The 21,653-nt window shown below is 36.9% G+C and overlaps 2 protein-coding genes across 7 annotated transcripts in view; both read left to right on the forward strand.

Annotated features, from left to right (window-relative positions):
* klhl29 (kelch like family member 29) overlaps window positions 1-21,653 on the forward strand; it is a 308,679-nt gene that overhangs the window by 148,644 nt on the left and 138,382 nt on the right. The window lies entirely within an intron of this gene.
* On the forward strand, window positions 233-13,833 carry LOC308698665 (uncharacterized protein). 6 transcript variants are annotated; one of them, XM_081378913.1, is made up of 11 exons: window positions 233-325; window positions 1,027-1,142; window positions 1,929-1,994; window positions 2,106-2,186; window positions 3,466-3,519; window positions 4,286-4,351; window positions 4,463-4,543; window positions 6,802-6,855; window positions 8,168-8,266; window positions 11,678-11,756; window positions 12,515-13,826. In XM_081378913.1, the coding sequence occupies exons 2-9, from the start codon at window positions 1,107-1,109 to the stop codon at window positions 8,180-8,182; spliced, it is 453 nt and encodes a 150-aa protein (XP_081235039.1). In that variant the 5' UTR covers window positions 233-325; window positions 1,027-1,106; the 3' UTR covers window positions 8,183-8,266; window positions 11,678-11,756; window positions 12,515-13,826. The 6 variants fall into 6 exon arrangements, with proteins under 6 accessions (XP_081235039.1, XP_081235040.1, XP_081235038.1 ...); XM_081378914.1 differs by having other exon boundaries at window positions 11,678-11,721; window positions 12,515-12,527; XM_081378912.1 differs by having other exon boundaries at window positions 11,678-13,833.

The following is a 21,653-nucleotide window of genomic DNA, read 5'->3' on the forward strand; positions in this document are numbered from 1 at the left end:
CAGCTTTAGTGATTGGTCAGATCGGTACCGGTAGGCGGGAGATCGCGAAAACAAGATGGCGCCAGTGGGCGGAGCTTCAATCAGCTTTAAAATGTGTAGCAACTAATGCAAAATACTAATTATTTAAGTATTTTTGCCTGTAATTTATTAATTGTGCATTAAATATATGATAAATAAATAAATAAAATCCCGTTTATATTATGATAAGTACAACGTAATCAGAGGTGTAGTCATTCGTCGTCACGTCATTTCCTGTTTGGACTGGACAAACTCTGCACCTGAGAAGACATCTGTGGACCTGATGAAGGCAACTGTTATCCAAAAGGTAAGTTATAATGTTGTTTAATTGCTTCTCTAATAGCACGTGGGTCCGGTTGGCTTGTTTGTGCATGTTCTGTATGCTCTTCGCTGCTCGTTTTACAGTTAGAAAGCAGCTAGCGCGTGATGCTAACCGTGCTAGCGGACCTATAAGTTAGTGATTCTGTTTACAGACTGACATGAGGGAATCAGCGATGCTTGTCATTTTAAACTCGTTTTCGATTGCACTATATTTGTAACTGCTACCTTTTCTGATCTCATAAAATAGTCTAGCCATCATAATAACGCGTTGGCATGACTAACGTTTCAGTATGTGAAGGGGAGGCTATTTCACCCAGTACAGTATCCTGATATGCTACTGTTAATATTACTACAGTTATGCTTGCTTTAAACACATTAAGACACAAATATGTGCTCTTATTACTCCTGACTATAATAAAATATAGGCTACTCTGAATATTATTAGAACTCTGTTTGATTCAGTCTTATTAATACTGTCACTATTATTGCCTATAATATTAATTGTGAATGAAATCTATGAATGAATAGTTATTATCAATTAACATATTCCTTAAATATCATATAATAAAGTATTAAAATAACTTGAATGCTGTTTACCATAATTGATCAATTTATTTAAAACAAGCTTTTTGAATAATAGGTCAAATGAAATGCAATGGTCGTGAGAGTCTTTTTCTATGCGCGCAGACACATGGGATGATGGCTGAAGTGAGTCAGTGAAGGAGAAGATCAAGATCTGGAAGAGGGCATGCCGTTTACAGACACAGATGAGCTCCAGGGCAGATTCAGCAATCATTATAAAGGTGAGTTCAGGGTTTCCATGCATAAGCAGTGCCATGCGACCAGTGCTCCTCAGAAACAGATTATTTGCCACAGTTATCAGTCACTGAATTATGATTGTGTGTGTAAGAAGTGAGTCACGATCACTTACTGTACATCTAGCACAGGCACAATGTCTCGTATCACTCTCATACATACACACACTTGAACTCAGTGCCGTCCAAATGTATCTAGTTACCAGTGTCCCAGTAAATCTAGTGTCCTCATAGACCAGTATTCTGTCAAACTTACACAACACACTCAGTCAAAGTCAAACATCAGGAACATGCTCTTATGATGTCCTCATAAAACTGTGTCCTCATAGACCAGGATTCTGTCAAACTTACACAACACACTGAGATTCTTCTGTCAAGTCAAACATCAGGAACATGCTCTTATGATGTCCTCATAAAAGGGTGTCCTCATAAAACTGGTGTAAAGCTACACACAACCTGACACACTGTAATGAAAACACATGTAATGTGATGCATAAAAGCCGTGAACATTACCTTGTGGTAGCATTTAAATATTGAAATATTGATTTGAAAACTTTAACTTTGTAATCTTGTATATTATCTCAAATCAGTATTTCATGTGCAAATATTTATTGATAGGTAGCTGTGTATCAGGACCCTTATTATCCTGTCAGTTTATTTTGTATTAATTACTGACTGACTGTACATTATCCTTTATATATTCCATTTATAATGCTTTTTTTAAACTCTTAGGTGAAGTGTTTCTGTATGTAACGCTTAATTTCATATTCTCAGATGAGCCATAAGAGCCAGTGGTCATCAGACAGTGATTGTGCTGCTCTGACTGTGGGTCTAGACGAGGTAAGTGAGAGTTGTGCTGGAAGAGAACGAGCAAACGAAGCAGAGACATCTGTGAGATCTAGTGTTCACACATTTACACCACTGTTTCATGTCTAATGTTATGTTTTGTAGACTCTCAGTGAGGTTGAACCCTCCACTCTCGAAATGAAGAGTCCGTCCCCGTCCCAGTCAGAAGCCAGAGATGTACAGAAGGTATTGTTTTTTTGGAAATTAAATTAGGGATACAGCGATATGAACATTTGGGCCGATAACTGATCATTCTTTATATTCGAAAGCCGATATCTGATATATTAGCCGATGAATCTAAATCCAAAATTTGATATACTTTGAAAGCCTGATTACAAAAACGAAACGCACATCATTTAAAGCCAATGTCCCAAACACTTCAACATAAATCAAACATAATAGTACAGTGGCCTAATGTAAGATTCCTTAACTTTTAAAATGAATTTTACATTCATATTTCCAACTTTCTTTATAAAAAAATGACAACACTTTACAAAAAGGTTTCATCTTGTTAGTATTAGTTAACATGTACTAACAATGAATGAACAATACTTCTACAGGATTTACTTAACGTTTATCTTAACGTTAATCTCAACATTTTCCAAGACATTTTAGGATCCAGTGTTGTATCTGTTAATTTAATGCACTGTGAACGAACATGAACTCACATATTTTATTAACTCACATTAACAAAAGTTTTTCAATATGAAAAGCAATTTCACCAGATGTCTTGAATAGCTCTATTTGGAAATAATTAATCATTCTAGAATGATTGGTGTGATTTTGTAGGGGTTTGCATCTGCATAGAAAATAATAAATTGCAAGCAGAGATAAAAAAAATGAACAAAGATGTGAAATAAACAATGCCTCATATATTCCAGGTAAGTCTAACAGCATTTAGGTACAGAACTTGAGTAATCAACTGTAAAATAACACGGCAGAGTCTTTACATAGCCTGACTTCACAGAGGCCTGTACTGCAATGTCACTACCACAGATGGGTATGAATGATAAAGCAATACATTGTGCAGCCCTACAAGTTAATGTTCATGACTTTAATGCATCACATTACATGCATGTTCATTACAGTGTGTCAAGTGTGTGTGTGTCTTACACCTGTTTTATGAGGACACCGTTTTATGAGGACATCATAAGAGCAATGTTCTGATGTTTGACTTGACTGGAGAATCTCAGTGTGTTGTGTAAGTTTGACAGAATCCTGGTCTATGAGGACACTAGATTTACCGGGACACACATATGGAATATTAGGATCGATACTGATAACCCATAATTCACAGCTCATTGTGGCTAATACCAATAGCGAAAACTATTTGTGCTTGTCAGATTAAATATAATCATTGAAGAAGTTGGTAAAAAATAGCAACCTCTGTTTGGCTTTCAATAAGTGATACTAAAATTATTATTTATTTGTCTTTTTTATATATTTTTACTACTTTTTTTTTCAGATGATAACTCTGAAGAATCAGATGAAACCTGAACAAGATACAGCAACTCTAAAGGTATCCAATAAGTTAATGTAATAACTCTGTTTCCTCAGAAACAGATTATTTGCCACAGTTATCAGTCACTGAATTATGATTGTGTGTGTAAGAAGTGAGTCACGATCACTTACTGTACATCTAGCACAGGCGCAATGTCTCGTATCACTCTCATACATACACACACTTGAACTCAGTGCCGTCCAAATGTATCTAGTTACCAGTGTCCCAGTAAATCTAGTGTCCTCATAGACCAGTATTCTGTCAAACTTACACAACACACTCAGTCAAAGTCAAACATCAGGATCATTTTCTTATGATGTCCTCATAAAACTGTGTCCTCATAGACCAGGATTCTGTCAAACTTACACAACACACTGAGATTCTTCTGTCAAGTCAAACATCAGGAACCTGTTCTTATGATGTCCTCATAAAACGGTGTCCTCATAAAACTGGTGTAAAGCTACACACAACCTGACACACTGTAATGAAAACACATGTAATGTGATGCATAAAAGCCGTGAACATTACCTTGTGGTAGCATTTAAATATTGATTTGAAAACTTTAACTATTTTGTAATCTTGTATATTATCTCAAATCAGTATTTCATGTGCAAATATTTATTGATAGGTAGCTGTGTATCAGGACCCTTATTATCCTGTCAGTTTATTTTGTATTAATTACTGACTGACTGTACATTATCCTTTATATATTCCATTTATAATGCTTTTTTTAAACTCTTAGGTGAAGTGTTTCTGTATGTAACGCTTAATTTCATATTCTCAGATGAGCCATAAGAGCCAGTGGTCATCAGACAGTGATTGTGCTGCTCTGACTGTGGGACTAGACAAGGTAAGTGAGAGTTGTGCTGGAAGAGAACGAGCAAACGAAGCAGAGACATCTGTGAGATCTAGTGTTCACACATTTACACCACTGTTTCATGTCTAATGTTATGTTTTGTAGACTCTCAGTGAGGTTGAACCCTCCACTCTCGAAATGAAGAGTCCGTCCCCGTCCCAGTCAGAGGCCAGAGATGTACAGAAGGTATTGTTTTTTTGGAAATTAAATTAGGGATACAGCGATATGAACATTTGGGCCGATAACTGATCATTCTTTATATTCGAAAGCCGATATCTGATATATTAGCCGATGAATCTAAATCCAAAATTTGATATACTTTGAAAGCCTGATTACAAAAACGAAACGCACATCATTTAAAGTCGGCATGAAATCAAATTTGACAAATCTTCTTTTTATATGTAATATTGTAGTGTTTATTATAAATGATTTATCTGTGCACTTCATTATTTTTTCAAAATTCATGTACCCTTATAATCTTTAATCAAATACATTACCCTTCCCTCCCCCCTCGAAAACGACCTCTCTTCTCTTTTGGTCATGTGCCATGGCGAAAGGGTGCGGCCAGAGCCCATGAGGGTGCGGCTATCGGTGTTTGTCTCGTTTCGCGGGAGGCTCATATAAATATGGTCTGATTCCTGCCTGAAAATTTAGCTGCTTGTCCTTGTTCTCGTCGCTGGGCTCCTCAATAAAAAAATCCTTCATGTGAGGGTAACGGTGGGGGAGTCCGGTGGAGAGAAATCCTCCACAACTGAATGTAAACTGGCATTCAAATCTGCCTCCATTTTGTTTGCAACGCCCAACCTCCAACGATCCAATCAATTCCCGAAGGACGAAATCAAGCCCCGCCCTACATTTTTTTCTAATTTCAGAAGCAGTTTCACTCGGATATACATCACAACAAGGAAAAAATGACAATCTCAACTTCCATTTCATGCCGACTTTAAAGCCAATGTCCCAAACACTTCAACATAAATCAAACATATACAGTAGTGGCCTAGTTTGAACCAGTGTAAGGTTTCTTAGCTTCTAAAATAAATTTTACATTCATATTTCCAACTTTCTTTATAAAAAAATGGCAATACTTTATAAAAAGGTTTCATCTTGTTAGTATTAGTTAACATGAACTAACAATGAATGAACAATACTTCTACATGATTTACTTAATGTTTATCTTACTTAACGTTAATCTCAACATTTTCCAAGACATTTTAGGATCCAGTGTTGTATCTGTTAATTTAATGCACTGTGAACTAACATGAACTCACATATTTTATTAACTCACATTAACAAAAGTTTTTCTCTGTTAGTTCATGTTAGTTAATGCAATAACATATGTATTGTGAAGTTTTACCAAAACATCTATTGCCTTAATAATAATAATAATAATAATAAATCAAATGAAATTAAAATGTTATTAGACAACATTAAACTTAAAATGAAATGGCCTAAAGAGCTGAAGGAACACCCCTAAACCTGAGGCTTTGTTAGATGGTTTTAGCTCAACGGAACACAACCTATATATGATAAATTAGATATTTATACAAAATAAACACAATATTACAACTTATACTTGCACAAAATCATGCACAGATTAACTTGAGCTATTATTAATAGTAATCAACTATTACATAGTGAAACTCCTGTTGTGGATGCGCTCCTCCCAGGACAACACGCTGAAACACAGCAACTAAACCCAAAGAATTCACGACGTTTTTAATGCAATAGTTTGCTCATTATAGTGTTATGTATATATGACAGTCCCAATCATAATTAATGTTTTGCTGACCACCGGTGTGGCCTACAGTGAAGTGTTTACTGTAGCACTCATTAACTCAGCCAAATGCATCCTATATGAGATAAATCAGATATATAACAAAAATAAAAAATATTACAACTTACAATTCCACAAGCGAACTCTCCCTGTAACAATGCGCTGATTTCACAGATTTGTGATTCAAACATTTCAAAACCATCACGGTGAACAGCGCACATCTGAAGCTGAAGGAAGAAATCCATTATTTATTAGTGTTAATATAGCGGCCTAATTTTCTTATCGGATTGACAACGACAACATCAATGAGCATTTATTTTCATGCATCCCTGATTGGTTATGACCATATATTTATAGGGTTTTAACTTTATACTTGATTACAACTTATGTCACAGTGTTTTAAATCTTAAGTCACTATTCATCTCATTAATTTGATCAGTATTAATACTGAGTGGTTTGAAATGTCCCATCATACCTGAATTAGTTTGGCGTCATCAGCCTTCTTTTGCTCAAGTATATCATTGATAATGTAATGTTTTAATTTTATGTTTTATGACAGTGATCAGTCAGTGTTAATGGAGTCAAGTATCTGTGCTGCTTCATTTGGAGAATCTCTGAATCCTTTGTCTCTAATAGATGTTTATTTTTTCTTTCTTTGCCTTGCTTTCAGGTGAGCCCTGAGAAGGAACAATCATCATTGGAGGATCAAGACTGTGTTGAGATGGTAATAAAAAGAGCATTGCATCATTTTAGGAAATGCTAGTCTAGAAAGAACTTTTTCACATCATCTTTGGGGCTGTTTTACACCTGGTCATTTCATTGTCAAAACAATTCCATTTACACTTGGCCACATAAATGTGTCTTCACAAAACGGACATAAATCCGATCTTCAATTCCCGCGCTATATCAGATTTAACGGTGTTCACGTCATCGAAAGCTACCGCTATGAGCAGCATTTTTTGTATCATCAGCTAATTTTAAGATCAATAGGAGAGAGAGTAGCATCAGCACTGGTAAAATCATTTATTCTCACTACTTTTAATGAAGATGACTGTGTGTTGAGCATCTGCGACTTACTTTAATTTATTTTTAGTTTGTATTTTGTGCATCAGCATGCTGAAGAGATCCTCAGCTACTCATCTGCAGTGATGCGTGTTGCAGAAGCGCTGTCATATCTCACTATAACGTGTCATATAGCCTAAAATACGCTGTCACCTGTTTATTATTTGGCATTTTTGGGAGGAGTAAAATTCATAGTGTTACCATTAATTACCTTTACTCTAGTGACTGACCACAGTCTAATCTGTCCCTCCACAGTTTGAACCAAAAGAACCGAAAATATTTTTACGCCTCATAATAACATAAATTGTCTTTGTGTTTTGCGCAATTGCTTTGGTAAAGCATCTCTCAAACATACTAAAATCAAAAGCACAATATGGCTCAATGCCCTTATCAAATCGCAAAAGACGATAAGAAAGTAAGTCTGTAGTCTGTTGTGCTGCGTGTTTCAAACTGAAGAGCACACTTTGCTCGCTCGATCAGCTCATGATCTGGCTTTTTCCATGCCTCGTTTCACAGGGAATGAATGCAGTGAACTCCATCTCTGCATGTGCCATAAGTTTAACATGCATTTGGGAACGCAACCAGCACCAGTTACTCTCTATTTTCACATTCGCATTATATCCACATTTTTTGTAGTAATACAATTTTTCAATAAGATGCGTTTATAAACCTGTTTTCACTTAAACTGCAGGTTTCTGCCAGTATAACAGCTTAAGTGAAGAAATTAAGAAAGTATTATAACCTCTTATTGTAAAATAATATACTCATTATAAAATATTAATTTTTCATTGACAGTATTAGTATATCACTGTCTAGGCGATAATTCTAATAATAGTGATCTTAGTGAAGTATTATAGTTGTTATTAATATGATTATTATTATTAAACGGTGCCATTTGTCATGTTTCATAAATGACTTCTCAATACAGGTTAAACTGAAGATGTTCTTGTTTTAAATGTCTCTTTTTCTTTAAGATGAGATCAGTATGACGGACTCTGATGCCAGTGATCCTGATGAAAGCGGTTCTGAAGGTGATGTTCCTGCTGGAGCTGCAGGCGTCTCCAGTAATGTTGGTATGTGTCAACTAATGATGGGTACACACCAAAAGATTTTACATCTTATAAGATTTTCAAAATGTGATGGACCACAAACATGAGGACAAAAAATCCTAGATTTAACCGTTTTGCTCATATAGTGTGTGGTGTGCCATGATGTGAAAAGACCGTTAGGGTTGGGTATCGTTTAAATTTTAACGATTCCGATTCTGCTTATCGAATCCGGTTCTTAACGATTCTTGGTTTCGATTCCAATATTTATTGGAGAGAAAAAAGAGAGCAAATACTTTTTTCTACCTTTTATTCTTGTTACATTTAGGCTATTACCAGTAAAACTGTGACAATGCATCTTAATTTACAATATACTGTATATATATATATATATATATATATATATATATATATATATATATATATATATATATATATATATATATATATATATATAACACTTTAAGGAATTATAGACTCGACTCGTATTAATTGTCTGATGTATTTATTCATGATCTCTATTTTAAACAAAACTGGTTCTCATTTTATCCAGAATTATGCGGCTCTAGTTTGTCTTTCTTGCATGTGATACAATTCGCTGTATTTTCATCTTTTTTTGAAAAGCTTAACCAAACTTTCGAAAGTCTGCTGCGCTCCGCCATCGTAAATATAACGTACAGCGCATGTGCGGCAGGCAGGTCCTGGCAGATCAATACAACTGTAAACAAATGCTCACTGACATTCACCTCGCGCATGTGAGCATCACCAAAGTAAGGAATCGATAAGCGGAATCGAAGTGTGCGCGACTTATCGAATCCCCGGTTTTTGGCATTTTGGAACCGGTTCTAGATACCCAACCCTAAAGACCATGCAACCAGAGTCTCGACTGTTAACACTCTAGAGACCTCAGAATAAGCATGGCGGACGATATGCAGGAAGCAATTGCGATGATAGTGTTTGGAAATGTTTTACACAACACGTTGTGTAAACATTTGCGCCACAAATCAACAAGCTGATCCTCCATCTCTGCTGTCCACATCAATTTCAGTTTGTGCTGCGCCATGACTGCGTTTCTTATGCTTCCGTCTTCCTTCATCTCGCTTTTTGATTGGATATGGTTTCCTTTCACGTGATAATCTCCAGAGCATGCGCGTGTTTGTCCTCGGGCTTCCCCCCACATTTCAGGATTTCTGATCGTAAATATTCCACATGTTGAATATTTGCGATTCGCGATCAGGTCGGCTCTGACGTTCTTCCGATCAGGTTCGGACACTCTTAACACACCTCACACCAAGGGAAAATCTGATAAGATAATCTATAACCATCAAGATAATCGGGACACAGCTAGGATTTTCAGAAGGGGGAAATCAGCCCAAAATCAGCCTGATTATCTTTTGGTGTGTACCCAGCATAACAAGTTTGTGTTTATGAACATGTTTATTATTATTTTAAACCAATATATATTGTAGTGCAATTTTACGTTAGTATTTTCACCAAAGAAAAATGGTTTTAAGCCAGTTATATTCACTGAACAAAATTATAGATCTAAGTTCTAAGACTTTTTCTATGTACCCAAAAGGCCTGTTTCTCTCAAATATTGTTCACAAATCTGTCTAAATCTGTGTTAGTGAGCACTTCTCCTTTGCCGAGTTAATCCATCCATCTCACAGGTGTGGCATATCAAGATACTGATTAGACAGCATGATTATTGCACAGGTGTGCCTTAGGCTGTCCACAATAAAAGGCCACTCTAAAATGTGCAGTTTTATCACACAGCACAATGCCACAGATGTTGCAAGTTTTGAGGGAGCGTGCAATTGGCATGCTGACAGCAGGAATGTCCACCTGCTGTTGCCCGTGAATTGAATGTTCATTTCTCTACCATAGCCGTCTCCAAAGGCTTTTCAGAGAATTTGGCAGTACATCCAACCGGCCTCACAACCGCAGACCGTGTGTAACCACACCAGCCCAGGACTTCCATATCCAGCATCTTCACCTCCAACACCGTTGAGGCCAGCCACCCGGACAGCTGCTGCAACAATCGGTTTGCATAACCAAAGAATTTCTGCACAAACTGTCAAAAACCGTCTCAGGGAAGCTCATCTGCATGCTCATCGTCCTCATCGGGGTCTCGACCTGCAGTTGGTCGTTGTAAACGACCTGCGTGGGCAAATGCTCACATTCGATGGCGTCTGGCACTTTGGAGAGGTGTTCTCTTCACGGATGAATACCGGTTTTCACTGTACAGGGCAGATGGTAGACAGCGTGTATGGCGTCATGTGGGTGAGCGGTTTGCTGATGTCAACGTTGGGAATCGAGTGGCCCATGGTGGGGTTATGGTATGTGCAGGCGTATGTTATAGACAACCAACGCAGGTGCATTTTATTGATGGCACTTTGAATGCACAGAGATACCGTGATGAGATCCTAAGGCCCATTGTTGTGCCATTCATCCACAACCATCACCTCATGTTGCAGCATGATAATGCACGGCCCTATTCTGCAAAGATCTGTACACAATTCCTGGAAGCTGAAAACATCCCAGTTCTTGCAGGGCCAGCATACTAACGGACATGTCACCCATTGAGCATGTTTGGGATGCTCTGAATCGGCGTATACGACAGCGTGTTCCAGGTCCTGCCAATATCCAACACAGCCATTGAAGAGGAGTGGACCAACATTCCACAGGCCACAATCAACAACCTGATCAACTCTATGCGAAGGAGATGTGTTGCACTGCGTGAGGCAAATGATGGTCACACCAGATAATGACTTGTTTCCAGACCCCCTGAGACCACACAAAACTGCACATTTTAGAGTGGCCTTTTATTGTGGCCAGCCTAAGGCACACCTGTGCAATCATCATGCTGTCTAATCAGTATCTTGATATGCCACACCTGTGAGGTGGATGGATTATCTCGGCAAAGGAGAAGTGCTCACTAACACAGATTTAGACAGATTTGTGAACAATATTTGAGAGAAATAGGCCTTTTGTGTACATAGAAAAAGTCTTAGAACTTTTAGTTCAGCTCATGAAAAATGGGGGCAAAAACAAAAGCGTTTAGAATTGTTCATAGTGTATGTATATATATATCATACTATAGTGTGCCAGTAGATAATATCAAATTACATTTCTAAACATTCCTTTTGCCATTAATTGTAAAAATCAGTTATCAATAATCAGATATTATTATAAATAACAATTTTTCTAGAACAAAATGAATGGAATCAGTACCAAACCAATAAGTTTATCATGTTCATGTTGGTCAAAAACTTTGAAAAGGAGATGTTTAACACAACATTCCATCTCCAGAATAATGTTTTGAATGTCATTTGAAATGTAATTTTTAGAGATCAGATGTATAACCAGTTTTAAGTTCTAGATGCAGGTTTGAGTTACATCTGAGTTTCTGATCTGTCTATAACTGATTTCCTACAGGTGTTCAGAAGATGCCTATCGAGAAACCACTGAAGTTCCTCAAGGTACCTGAGGTTTAAATCTGAATATGACTACCATTGTAAGTACATGAGCTCTCATATAGTTAGAGTTTACTAAAGCATGTATTCTTCTGTACAGAGAATGAACATGAGGCAGGAATTGAAAACCTTGTGGAAAGGACAAAAAGTGTGCTGGTCAAATGCTGAAGTTACAACTGTAATTGAACATTTTAAGGCACATACACTCACCTAAAGGATTATTAGGAACACCATAGTAATACTGTGTTTGACCCCCTTTCGCCTTCAGAACTGCCTTAATTCTACGTGGCATTGATTCAACAAGGTGCTGAAAGCATTCTTTAGAAATGTTGGCCCATATTGATAGGATAGCATCTTGCAGTTGATGGAGATTTGTGGGATGCACATCCAGGGCACGAAGCTCCCGTTCCACCACATCCCAAAGATGCTCTATTGGGTTGAGATCTGGTGACTGTGGGGGCCATTTTAGTACAGTGAACTCATTGTCATGTTCAAGAAACCAATTTAAAATGATTCGAGCTTTGTGACATGGTGCATTATCCTGCTGGAAGTAGCCATCAGAGGATGGGTACATGGTGGTCATAAAGGGATGGACATGGTCAGAAACAATGCTCAGGTAGGCCGTGGCATTTAAACGATGCCCAATTGGCACTAAGGGGCCTAAAGTGTGCCAAGAAAACACCCCCCACACCATTACACCACCACCACCAGCCTGCACAGTGGTAACAAGGCATGATGGATCCATGTTCTCATTCTGTTTACGCCAAATTCTGACTCTACCATCTGAATGTCTCAACAGAAATCAAGACTCATCAGACCAGGCAACATTTTTCCAGTCTTCAACTGTCCAATTTTGGTGAGCTCGTGCAAATTGTAGCCTCTTTTTCCTATTTGTAGTGGAGATGAGTGGTACCCGGTGGGGTCTTCTGCTGTTGTAGCCCATCCGCCTCAAGGTTGTGCGTGTTCTGGCTTCACAAATGCTTTGCTGCATACTTCGGTTGTAACGAGTGGTTATTTCAGTCAAAGTTGCTCTTCTATCAGCTTGAATCAGTCGGCCCATTCTCCTCTGACCTCTAGCATCAACAAGGCATTTTCGCCCACGGGACTGCCGCATACTGGATGCTTTTCCCTTTTCACACCATTCTTTGTAAACCCTAGAAATGGTTGTGCGTGAAAATCCCAGTAACTGAGCAGATTGTGAAATACTCAGACCGGCCCGTCTAGCACCAACAACCATGCCACGCTCAAAATTGCTTAAATCACCTTTCTTTCCCATTCTGACATTCAGTTTGGAGTTCAGGAGATTGTCTTGACCAGGACCACACCCCTAAATGCATTGAAGCAGCTGCCATGTGATTGGTTGATTAGATAATTGCATTAATGAGAAATTGAACAGGTGTTCCTAATAATCCTTTAGGTGAGTGTATAACCAAAGAAAAACTGGCCACACTGACTGAATGCCAGCAGTGTAAGACCGCTGAGGATCCTTTCCGTGGGTTTTCAATTTCTGCCTCACTCTCATTCTCTGTACAGAATAATACATGCTTTAGTAATCTCTAAACACATGAGAGCTTTTGTACTTACAATGATAGTTGTATTCTAATGACACTATACTCTTCTAGAGCTGATGTACAGCCCAAACTAACTTTGTTGAATACTTTTCCTGTTATCTCTGTAATTCTGCTTTGAAACTTGACAATTCTGTTTACATTTTCTGGAAATAACAGAATTGTCTTTAGGTAAACCGTCCCTTGTAAGTCGGTTTCTCTACATGTTGCAGCATTTATTGCATGTTGAGTGAGTTCATTTTATACATTTCAAAGCCTGTTTAATGACGTCTTTAAATTGTGCCTGTTTCCAAGGGCTGTTTTGTCAATCTTTTCGAAGTTTTGAATGGTTCATCTGCTTGTCATTTTAATATGTCAAAACAGTAATGATACTGTATGCTTTCTGAAAGATCACACAGTTGTGCAAGTTTTATTGACCATGTTTTTAAGTTTGTGGATGTCACTTTCCCCTTAAAATGGTATGTCATGATTGTATTACATGGTAAAACTGAAAAAACTCAATGTTTATGATGATATTATTGAAGTCATAATTAAAGCACTTCTAAAACACCTCTGTCCCTGTAATGTTGCAAGTTGTTTTGTGTATTGTATTTGAGATCCGGTACTCTTAAATCACCTTAGTCTTGGTAATACACCGTGTTGTCAGGTTTGTGTGTGTGTGTGGGCATGTACCATTAAACACACTCGTCCTTATAATGTTGGATTATGCAGTTGTGTATTGTGTTTAAGATCCAGTCCTCTTAAATCACCTTAGTCTTGGTAATACACTGTGTTGTCAGGTTTGTGTGTGTGTGTGGTCATGTACCAGTAAAACACATTGGTCCCTGTAATCCACTGAAATGACATATTTAGTGTATTGTAAAAAGAGTGTCCTCATAATCAAGTCGGGCCCCAAAAATCACAATTATGTCATAGGCGGGAACATTTTAGGATGGGCGGGAATGTCCTTGTGTACCACCAAAATATCATATGGTAATATTTTCTGTTCTGTTGTGTGTATAGAACATTTGAAGTCAGATTTGTGATCTGCAGATTAAAACAAAATTTTTGATATTTGTATCATCACTGTAGGGCATTGGGAAAGGGGTGTCCCCATATACCACCACCAAACTTGTTTGGGCATCAGTGTCCTTCTATACCACAAAAACAAGTATGTGTGTGTGTGTGTGTGTGTGTGTGTGTGTGTGTGTGTGTGTGTGTGTGTGTGTGTGTGTGCAGAGAGGACAAACTAAAGCTTAACTAACAGCTAATGGGATTTGAACACCTGGCAAGACTGTGGGAGAAGAGTTTGATCTTTGCGCTGTGTGTTTGTCTGATGTGTTTTAGCTTTTTTAAGGCATTGCTGGAAATTCTGCAATTTAGTTGTCAAGAAAATTAGAAACAACCAGGGGGGGAAAAAGTCTAAATGTTACACCACAGTGAATTTCATTCTTATTTATGTAATTGGATTTTTCTAATCTTCCTGTATGCTGGAGTTGATGGGGTTTGGCAGAATAATTTTGATTCTTGAAAAGATAACACTGGGACTCGCTGTGGTCTCGCTGTCAAAACCTATATAGAAATTTATAAAAGTATATGCAAGGATTTAAAAGGAGAAGAAACTATTTTAATACCTGGAAAAAGCAGAGTTAAATTGCACCGTATAAAAAGAATTATATAGGCCTACTGTTTAAGTATATATATATATATATATATATATATATATATATATATATATATATATATATATATATATATATAGAAATGTAATATATTATAAAATACAAATAAATTATAAATATAATATATAAAAAGATAATTTACAAATATATATATAGGTTTTGACAGCGAGACCACAAGACCCAGTGCTTCATACAGCCATATTATATATATTTTAATAATCTATAATATATATATATATATATATATATATATATAATAATCTTTTTATATATATATTATATTTATAATTTATTTGTATTTTATAATATATTACATTTTTATATGATCCAATTCAATTGTGGGTTTTGTTATGCTTTTATTACCTAGAAAAATCACAGTTAAACTGCAACGTATAAATGGAAATAATATATTAATTTAGTAACATATTAAGTACAAACATAATATAAATATATATTAAATAATAAAAATTGACATACATTATTAAATCAATATATATTGAAATTTATTAATATTCTAATTACATTTTATTGTTTATTTTTACATAATACATTTTACATAATATTTTTTTATTATAGAAATTATTTAATTGTGCGTGTGTGTGTGTGTATATATATATATACTGTATATATATTATAATATATTTATCATATTTTTGTATTGTTTATACAATGCAATTTAACTGTGATTTTTCCTCATTCAAAAATATGACACACACACACACACACACACACACACACACACACACACACACACACTCACACACACACACACACACACACACACACACACACACACACACACACACACACACACACACACACACACACACACACACACACACACATAATGTATGTGTGTGTAGTATATACGTGCTGTGTCTGTTAAGTGCAGTCTTTTAGTCCCAGTCCATCTGTACGTGAGTCACATGATGCCTCAGCTTAGATCAGCATCTACAGAAGAGTGGAATGGATGTAAACTGCACAACAGCGAACACTAATGCAGGTGATACAGGGCTCATCCACATCATGAGATCATTCCCATACAGCACTTTCAAAATGTGAGAGCATTCTGAACAAAAGCATCAGAACATGACATTCCTGATGGAGATGTAAACCAAAATCTGCAGCGAATTTCAATCCTGTTATTCAATATTCTCAAATATTTGAGCATTGTGACTAAGGTTGGACGAGCATAGCTGGACTAGACTAACCATTGTTAGGTGGAATAAAACATTTTCTAGACCCTTTATGGAGCTGTTTTTGTCATCCAGACCAGTAGTGTTCAGATTTTACATTGGGTCCCCAAAAACATCAACTAAAAACCGACAAATGCATTTATATTTTGTGAAGAAAAAGTGAATTGTGCCAGTGCAAAATGTGGGTCATTATGCTAGTGTGTTTGTGATTGGCTGTCAAGGCATTGCTGTGTATTTCCTAAGGTGTTCAGAAGAATTTGATCATGTGGCTTCTCTGGGGTTACTGAGACAAAGACTTTGATATTAGCATCTCATACATCACACAGCTCTTTGTAAGGGTCAGTATGAAACTCTCAGCACTCCACTCAGAAAAACAAAAGTTAGGCAGAACTGCATTTACACTGCATGTGTTGAGGGTGAAAAAGCATCAGGTGCTTGTTGTGAGCGTGAATAACCCCCAAACTCCCGCTGCTGTTTCTTTATGGAGTTCTGTGGTTTTCCTGCGTGATTGACAGTCATGTGGTTTGGGACGGAGGAGCCAGCTGATGTTTGGCAGTCTGCTGTGGTTTCTCCTCAATTTAATGACCCGAATCCTTGCCTATGTGCTTGCATTGACTACGCCATGGCCAGGACAGAATCAGGCTATTTCTGCCCACTGGTAATTGGATGGAAAAAAGTGAAGAGGTTCCTGGGGAAAATGACGTCATCACTCTGAGGAGGTGTGTACTGTTATTTATGGTGCCGGTCAACATCATTTAGGTGCACCTGTTTGCCACGGTCAGCTTTTCTTTCTTTAAATACATTCACAGCCTTAGGCGGTGTGGACCAAATACCATCAACCCAAAAATAGATTCAAGTGCACTGTTTTTGGTTGTTGTTTTGTTTTTTGCCTTTGAGTGTGCTTTCTTACCCTTTATTTTGTTCCCAACCTGTATAAATGTACTTTCCTTTTTGAAAAACATATAGAAAGTGGTGATGAGGGCTAGTTGTCACATTTTTTATTATCTTGTATGTTTCTTTTGAACATTTATTATGGAGATAATAATAATAAAAAAAAAAAAAAAAAAAAATATATATATATATATATATATATATATATATATATATATATATATATTACTTTACTAAGATACTCAAGATACTACTAAAATACTACTTTGAACACAACTGGGGCATGTTGTCACAATATGTGTGGTAGGTTTTCATGATAATAAAATAATAATAATATATATATAATATATACTATATATATATATATATATATATATATATATATATATATATATATATATATAAGGTAAAATCAAAGTCATGGTTAATCACAAAATGATTCTTTTGAACCATTGAATCAAAAACCATTCTTTTGGTTAACACATATTGTAAATTGATACTAAATACTAATTTAATTTATACAAAATAATTAAAGAACTAAATAATACATTTATTAAATTACTAAATTGAATATATGGTACCACCTGGCCTTTTAAAAATGTGACAAGTACACAGAATCTACTTTTATTGTTTAATTAAATCATGCCCTATTGTATTGCAAATGTTTTATTGTGTTTATTAAAATACCAAATTTAATAATACTGGAATTATAGCATAAATTTGAATGATAAAATGTGCAAAAGTTATCCCAATTTTATCTCAAACTTTCATTGTAAGTATTAAAAAACATTGGTAGAGAAAAACAAACATTTGTTGTCACTCATCATTTCGACTCAAAATCCCATTTTGTCCAATACAATCTACAGCTTATATCTTATATATGCATGTGTGTAGCTCAGCAATGTCAGAGAGAAAACAAATCCAGATTGTCCATCTGTTCTCATGTGCAGCAGTCTTCCCGCCTCAGTGCTGCTGTAATGTCACAGTGGATAAAGTTCATCTTCTGCCTGTCTATGACTTTCTCCCTGTGGTCTTTTTATTGACAAGCACCAGCTATTTTGTGACCAAACGAGTGGCCGTCAATGGCATTTACAGGACACAACACAAGGCATTTCACTCGCTTCGAATTGATCTAGGGACTCAACTTTACGCGAGGGACAACCATAATTACGTGAACAAGATTTTTTATGCTTAATGTCCGTCACAAAACTACAGAGCGATCGTTGAGATTAAATGACTCAGAATGAGTCTTTATTAAATTTGAATCAGCCCTGTGAGTCAGGAGTCCATTATGATCATGTGTGACTCAAGCTCTGAAGTCTTACTTTCCCTCAAATATTTGTATGTGTCAAAGACATTTTTAAACAGTAGATAGCTAAATTATGCTGCCTTGTAAAATACCTGGTTTTGACCAAAATATAAGGTAGCATTCACTGATGAGACCTCCCAGAATGCAATGGCAAACGAGGTAAATGTGATTTAGAAATATATGTTATTATTGTGGACACAAAAGCATCTGCTTAATATATTCAGGACATGCAATATGCATAAATGTAAATTAATTATGCTTGTTAGAGTATTGAGCTTAGCAGCATGATAATGCCACAGACAGTTTTTTTTTATTGGGGACCAAAATGAAAATTCTGGGTCGAAACCGAAAATTCTGAATGCACAGAAACCGAAAACAAATAATAAATGAATAATAAATCATTAAAGGGATACTTCAGGATTTAGCATTAAGCTTTGTATTAGTAGAAAACCTGTAGTATTTTCGAATTACCGTGCTTTCCACCCTCATATCCCCCTGAGAGGAGAGATTTATGTATTTTTTGTCTGGAAAAAATCCTCCGATGACGCAAAAATCGTCATTTTGCGTCATCGGAGGATTTTCTGGCCAGAGGCTAAAGACTACAGCCAGTAGGAGGAGCTGTCCCGCATGTGTTCAACCCGCCCATAGAGGGTGGGATCTCACTCACAGAATGTACACAGTATCAGCCGTCTTTCTTTGGAAGCTAAGCTTGCAGGCTCTTATTCCGTGAAGAAAGCTGAGTAGTAGGGGTTACCATCCTCCTTTTCCCGGACTTGTCCGGCGGGCGAGATCATTCAAAATGTCCGGGATTCGGCTTTTGCTTTCTGCGGTCGCCATTCATTGTTTACATGCACACCTCTCGTTTCAATCTAACTGAATTCATTCCGATTGGTGAATCTGAATGTAGTGTTTACATGAACGCTAAACAAGTGATTGGTTGATGTGCGTTTTAACATTGCTAAGAAAAGTCCCGCTCCTCCGTGAGAGATGCGAGACCCGGCGCGTCTCAGTAATGACGCCACCGGCCTCGCGCCGTTCTCCCGCGGCCGTCAGCCTCGTCCTGCTCGCCACAGTAAACATGATAAATGGCGACTGTAGAACGCTAAAGCCGAATCCCGGACATTTTGGGCGATCTCGAAATCCCAGGCAGACTCGTCACGGAGACTCACTGGCAGCCTAACCTTGTTGTTTTCAACTGCACTCTCTAACCGGTAGGCGTGGCCTCCTAGGGCAGTGAAGCAAGTGCATTCTGGGAGTTGTTGTCTTTCATCCACAAAAGCCAAAAATACATTTTCTGGCTTTTCTCAGGCTAGAAAGCTCCAAATTAAAACATTTCTTCACATTTATTCTACATAAATGACCTATTTTAAATACACATTCATCTTTCCAGAGGTGAAGTATCCCTTTGAAAGAGGAGATGAGATGATCGGTTCACATGCGCCTGATCTGTCACGCCGTATTAAAGAGCGACGTTTATTGTTTGAATTTCATAATAAAATCGACAGAATTTTAAAGGTGGGACTTTGCTTCAAATTCAAAGTAACAAAGCACAAAGGTTTTTTTTTTTTTGCGATTACTGGATGGCAGATGCCTTACAAATATTTAGTGAAGTTTTGTTCACGCTTCAACAGAAAACTTCAAGATTTTAGATTGAAACCAAATCATTAGCGACTAAAATCAAGAAATGAATATTGTCAATCGAGAGCTAGTGTCCACACAGCTGATATGTTTAACTGTTGTAGCGTGTCCACGTTGTGTGGACAAGAAAGAAAGAAAGAAAGAAAGAAAGAAAGAAAGAAAGAAAGAAAGAAAGAAAGAAAGAAAAAGAAAAATAGCTGTTTTGGATGAAAATGTTCCCTAGCCAAAATGTTGTTGCATCCCTATTTATTATTGTAACAGATTTACTACTCTTCACATAAGAAGCTCTGTTTTTGTTGCAGTTGAACTTAATGTCTTTTGTTGTGTTGCAACTCCATTAATGGAGTTGTTGCGCATGTTGTGTGCTTCAAATCAGTCATTTATGAAGGCTCATCACTGACAGTGGCAGAGCAACCGGAAGTCATGCATTTTCAATGAGAGTTGGTGATTTGAGGTGCCATGACAGCGACCCTTACTGCTTCAGCATAGTGTAATGCAAAAGAGCAGTGATTAATAATAGCTAACCTTTTATTTCACCAGCCTCGGTTCTGCAATTTTTTCCATTAATTATCTCGCTTTTCTCTTGTTACAGATTTAAAACTTTACTATGAACTATGACGTGTTTGAAAGTCACATTGTGTTTTATGCGATTGAATTTCAGTGTGTTTCTTGAGCAGCAAATCAGCATATTAGAATGATTTCTGAAGGATCATGTGACACTGAGGACTGATGCTGAAAATTCAGCTTTGATCACAGGAATAAATTACATTTTAAAACATATTCAAATAGAAAACAGTTATTTTAATTTGTAATAATATTTCACAATATTACTGTTATTACCGTATTTTTGATCAAATAAATACAGTCTGTGTGAGTATACGAGAGTTAAAAAACATTAAATATCGTATAGACCCCAAACATGAATGATAGAGTATAAACATATACATAAAAATATCAAATAAAGGATGTATGTAGGGAGGCATGCTCAATATGGCAGTTCATTCTTAAAAGGTTTAGGGTTAAAATCAAATTCTGTATAAATGAATGTGATTTTTACCTCCAGAACCCAACTCTTCGATAAATGATAGCGAATACAGTGAAGCTAATGTGCTCTGTGTCTTGATATAGGAACATCTACAGTGACTTGATGATTTTTTCCCCACAGCAGTAGTTCGTCAGTTCTCAAAGAATGCTGGGAATTCTTTTAAGTCGGATGATAAGTGAACCTTGGCAACCCACGTTTTAGTGTAAAAAACCATTCTTACAGAGCACTTACATTTCACGCTTGATATCCGACATATGAAATGTATCACAGCTCAGCTAAATGTGTCAGAACAGTTCCGAGTCCGACAGATCTGAATTCGAATGTCAGACACGTTTTCCACTTTTCCGTCCTCGTATGACCTGCCTACTGTAGATGTTTGCACCCCGCTCTACATTAAAGGTCCTGGTTCAAGTGGTTCAGCACTTTAAAGGTTCTTGTCCAGAACAGATTGCACGCACGTTTTGGCGTGCCCATTGTTTACCGGGCATGCAGTTGTGTGGGTGAAGGAAAGGGAAGAGAATGAAAAAGGGAATTGACTTTTTTTCCCTTTCTTTTAAGGCTCTTTGGGTCAAAGTGGTAGTTATGTATTTGTGAATCAGAGCAGGCAGTCTGGGGCCAAGTGAAAATAGC

This window comes from Scardinius erythrophthalmus (assembly GCF_964197995.2).
Source record: "Scardinius erythrophthalmus genome assembly, chromosome: 11".
NCBI lineage: Eukaryota > Metazoa > Chordata > Actinopteri > Cypriniformes > Leuciscidae > Scardinius > Scardinius erythrophthalmus.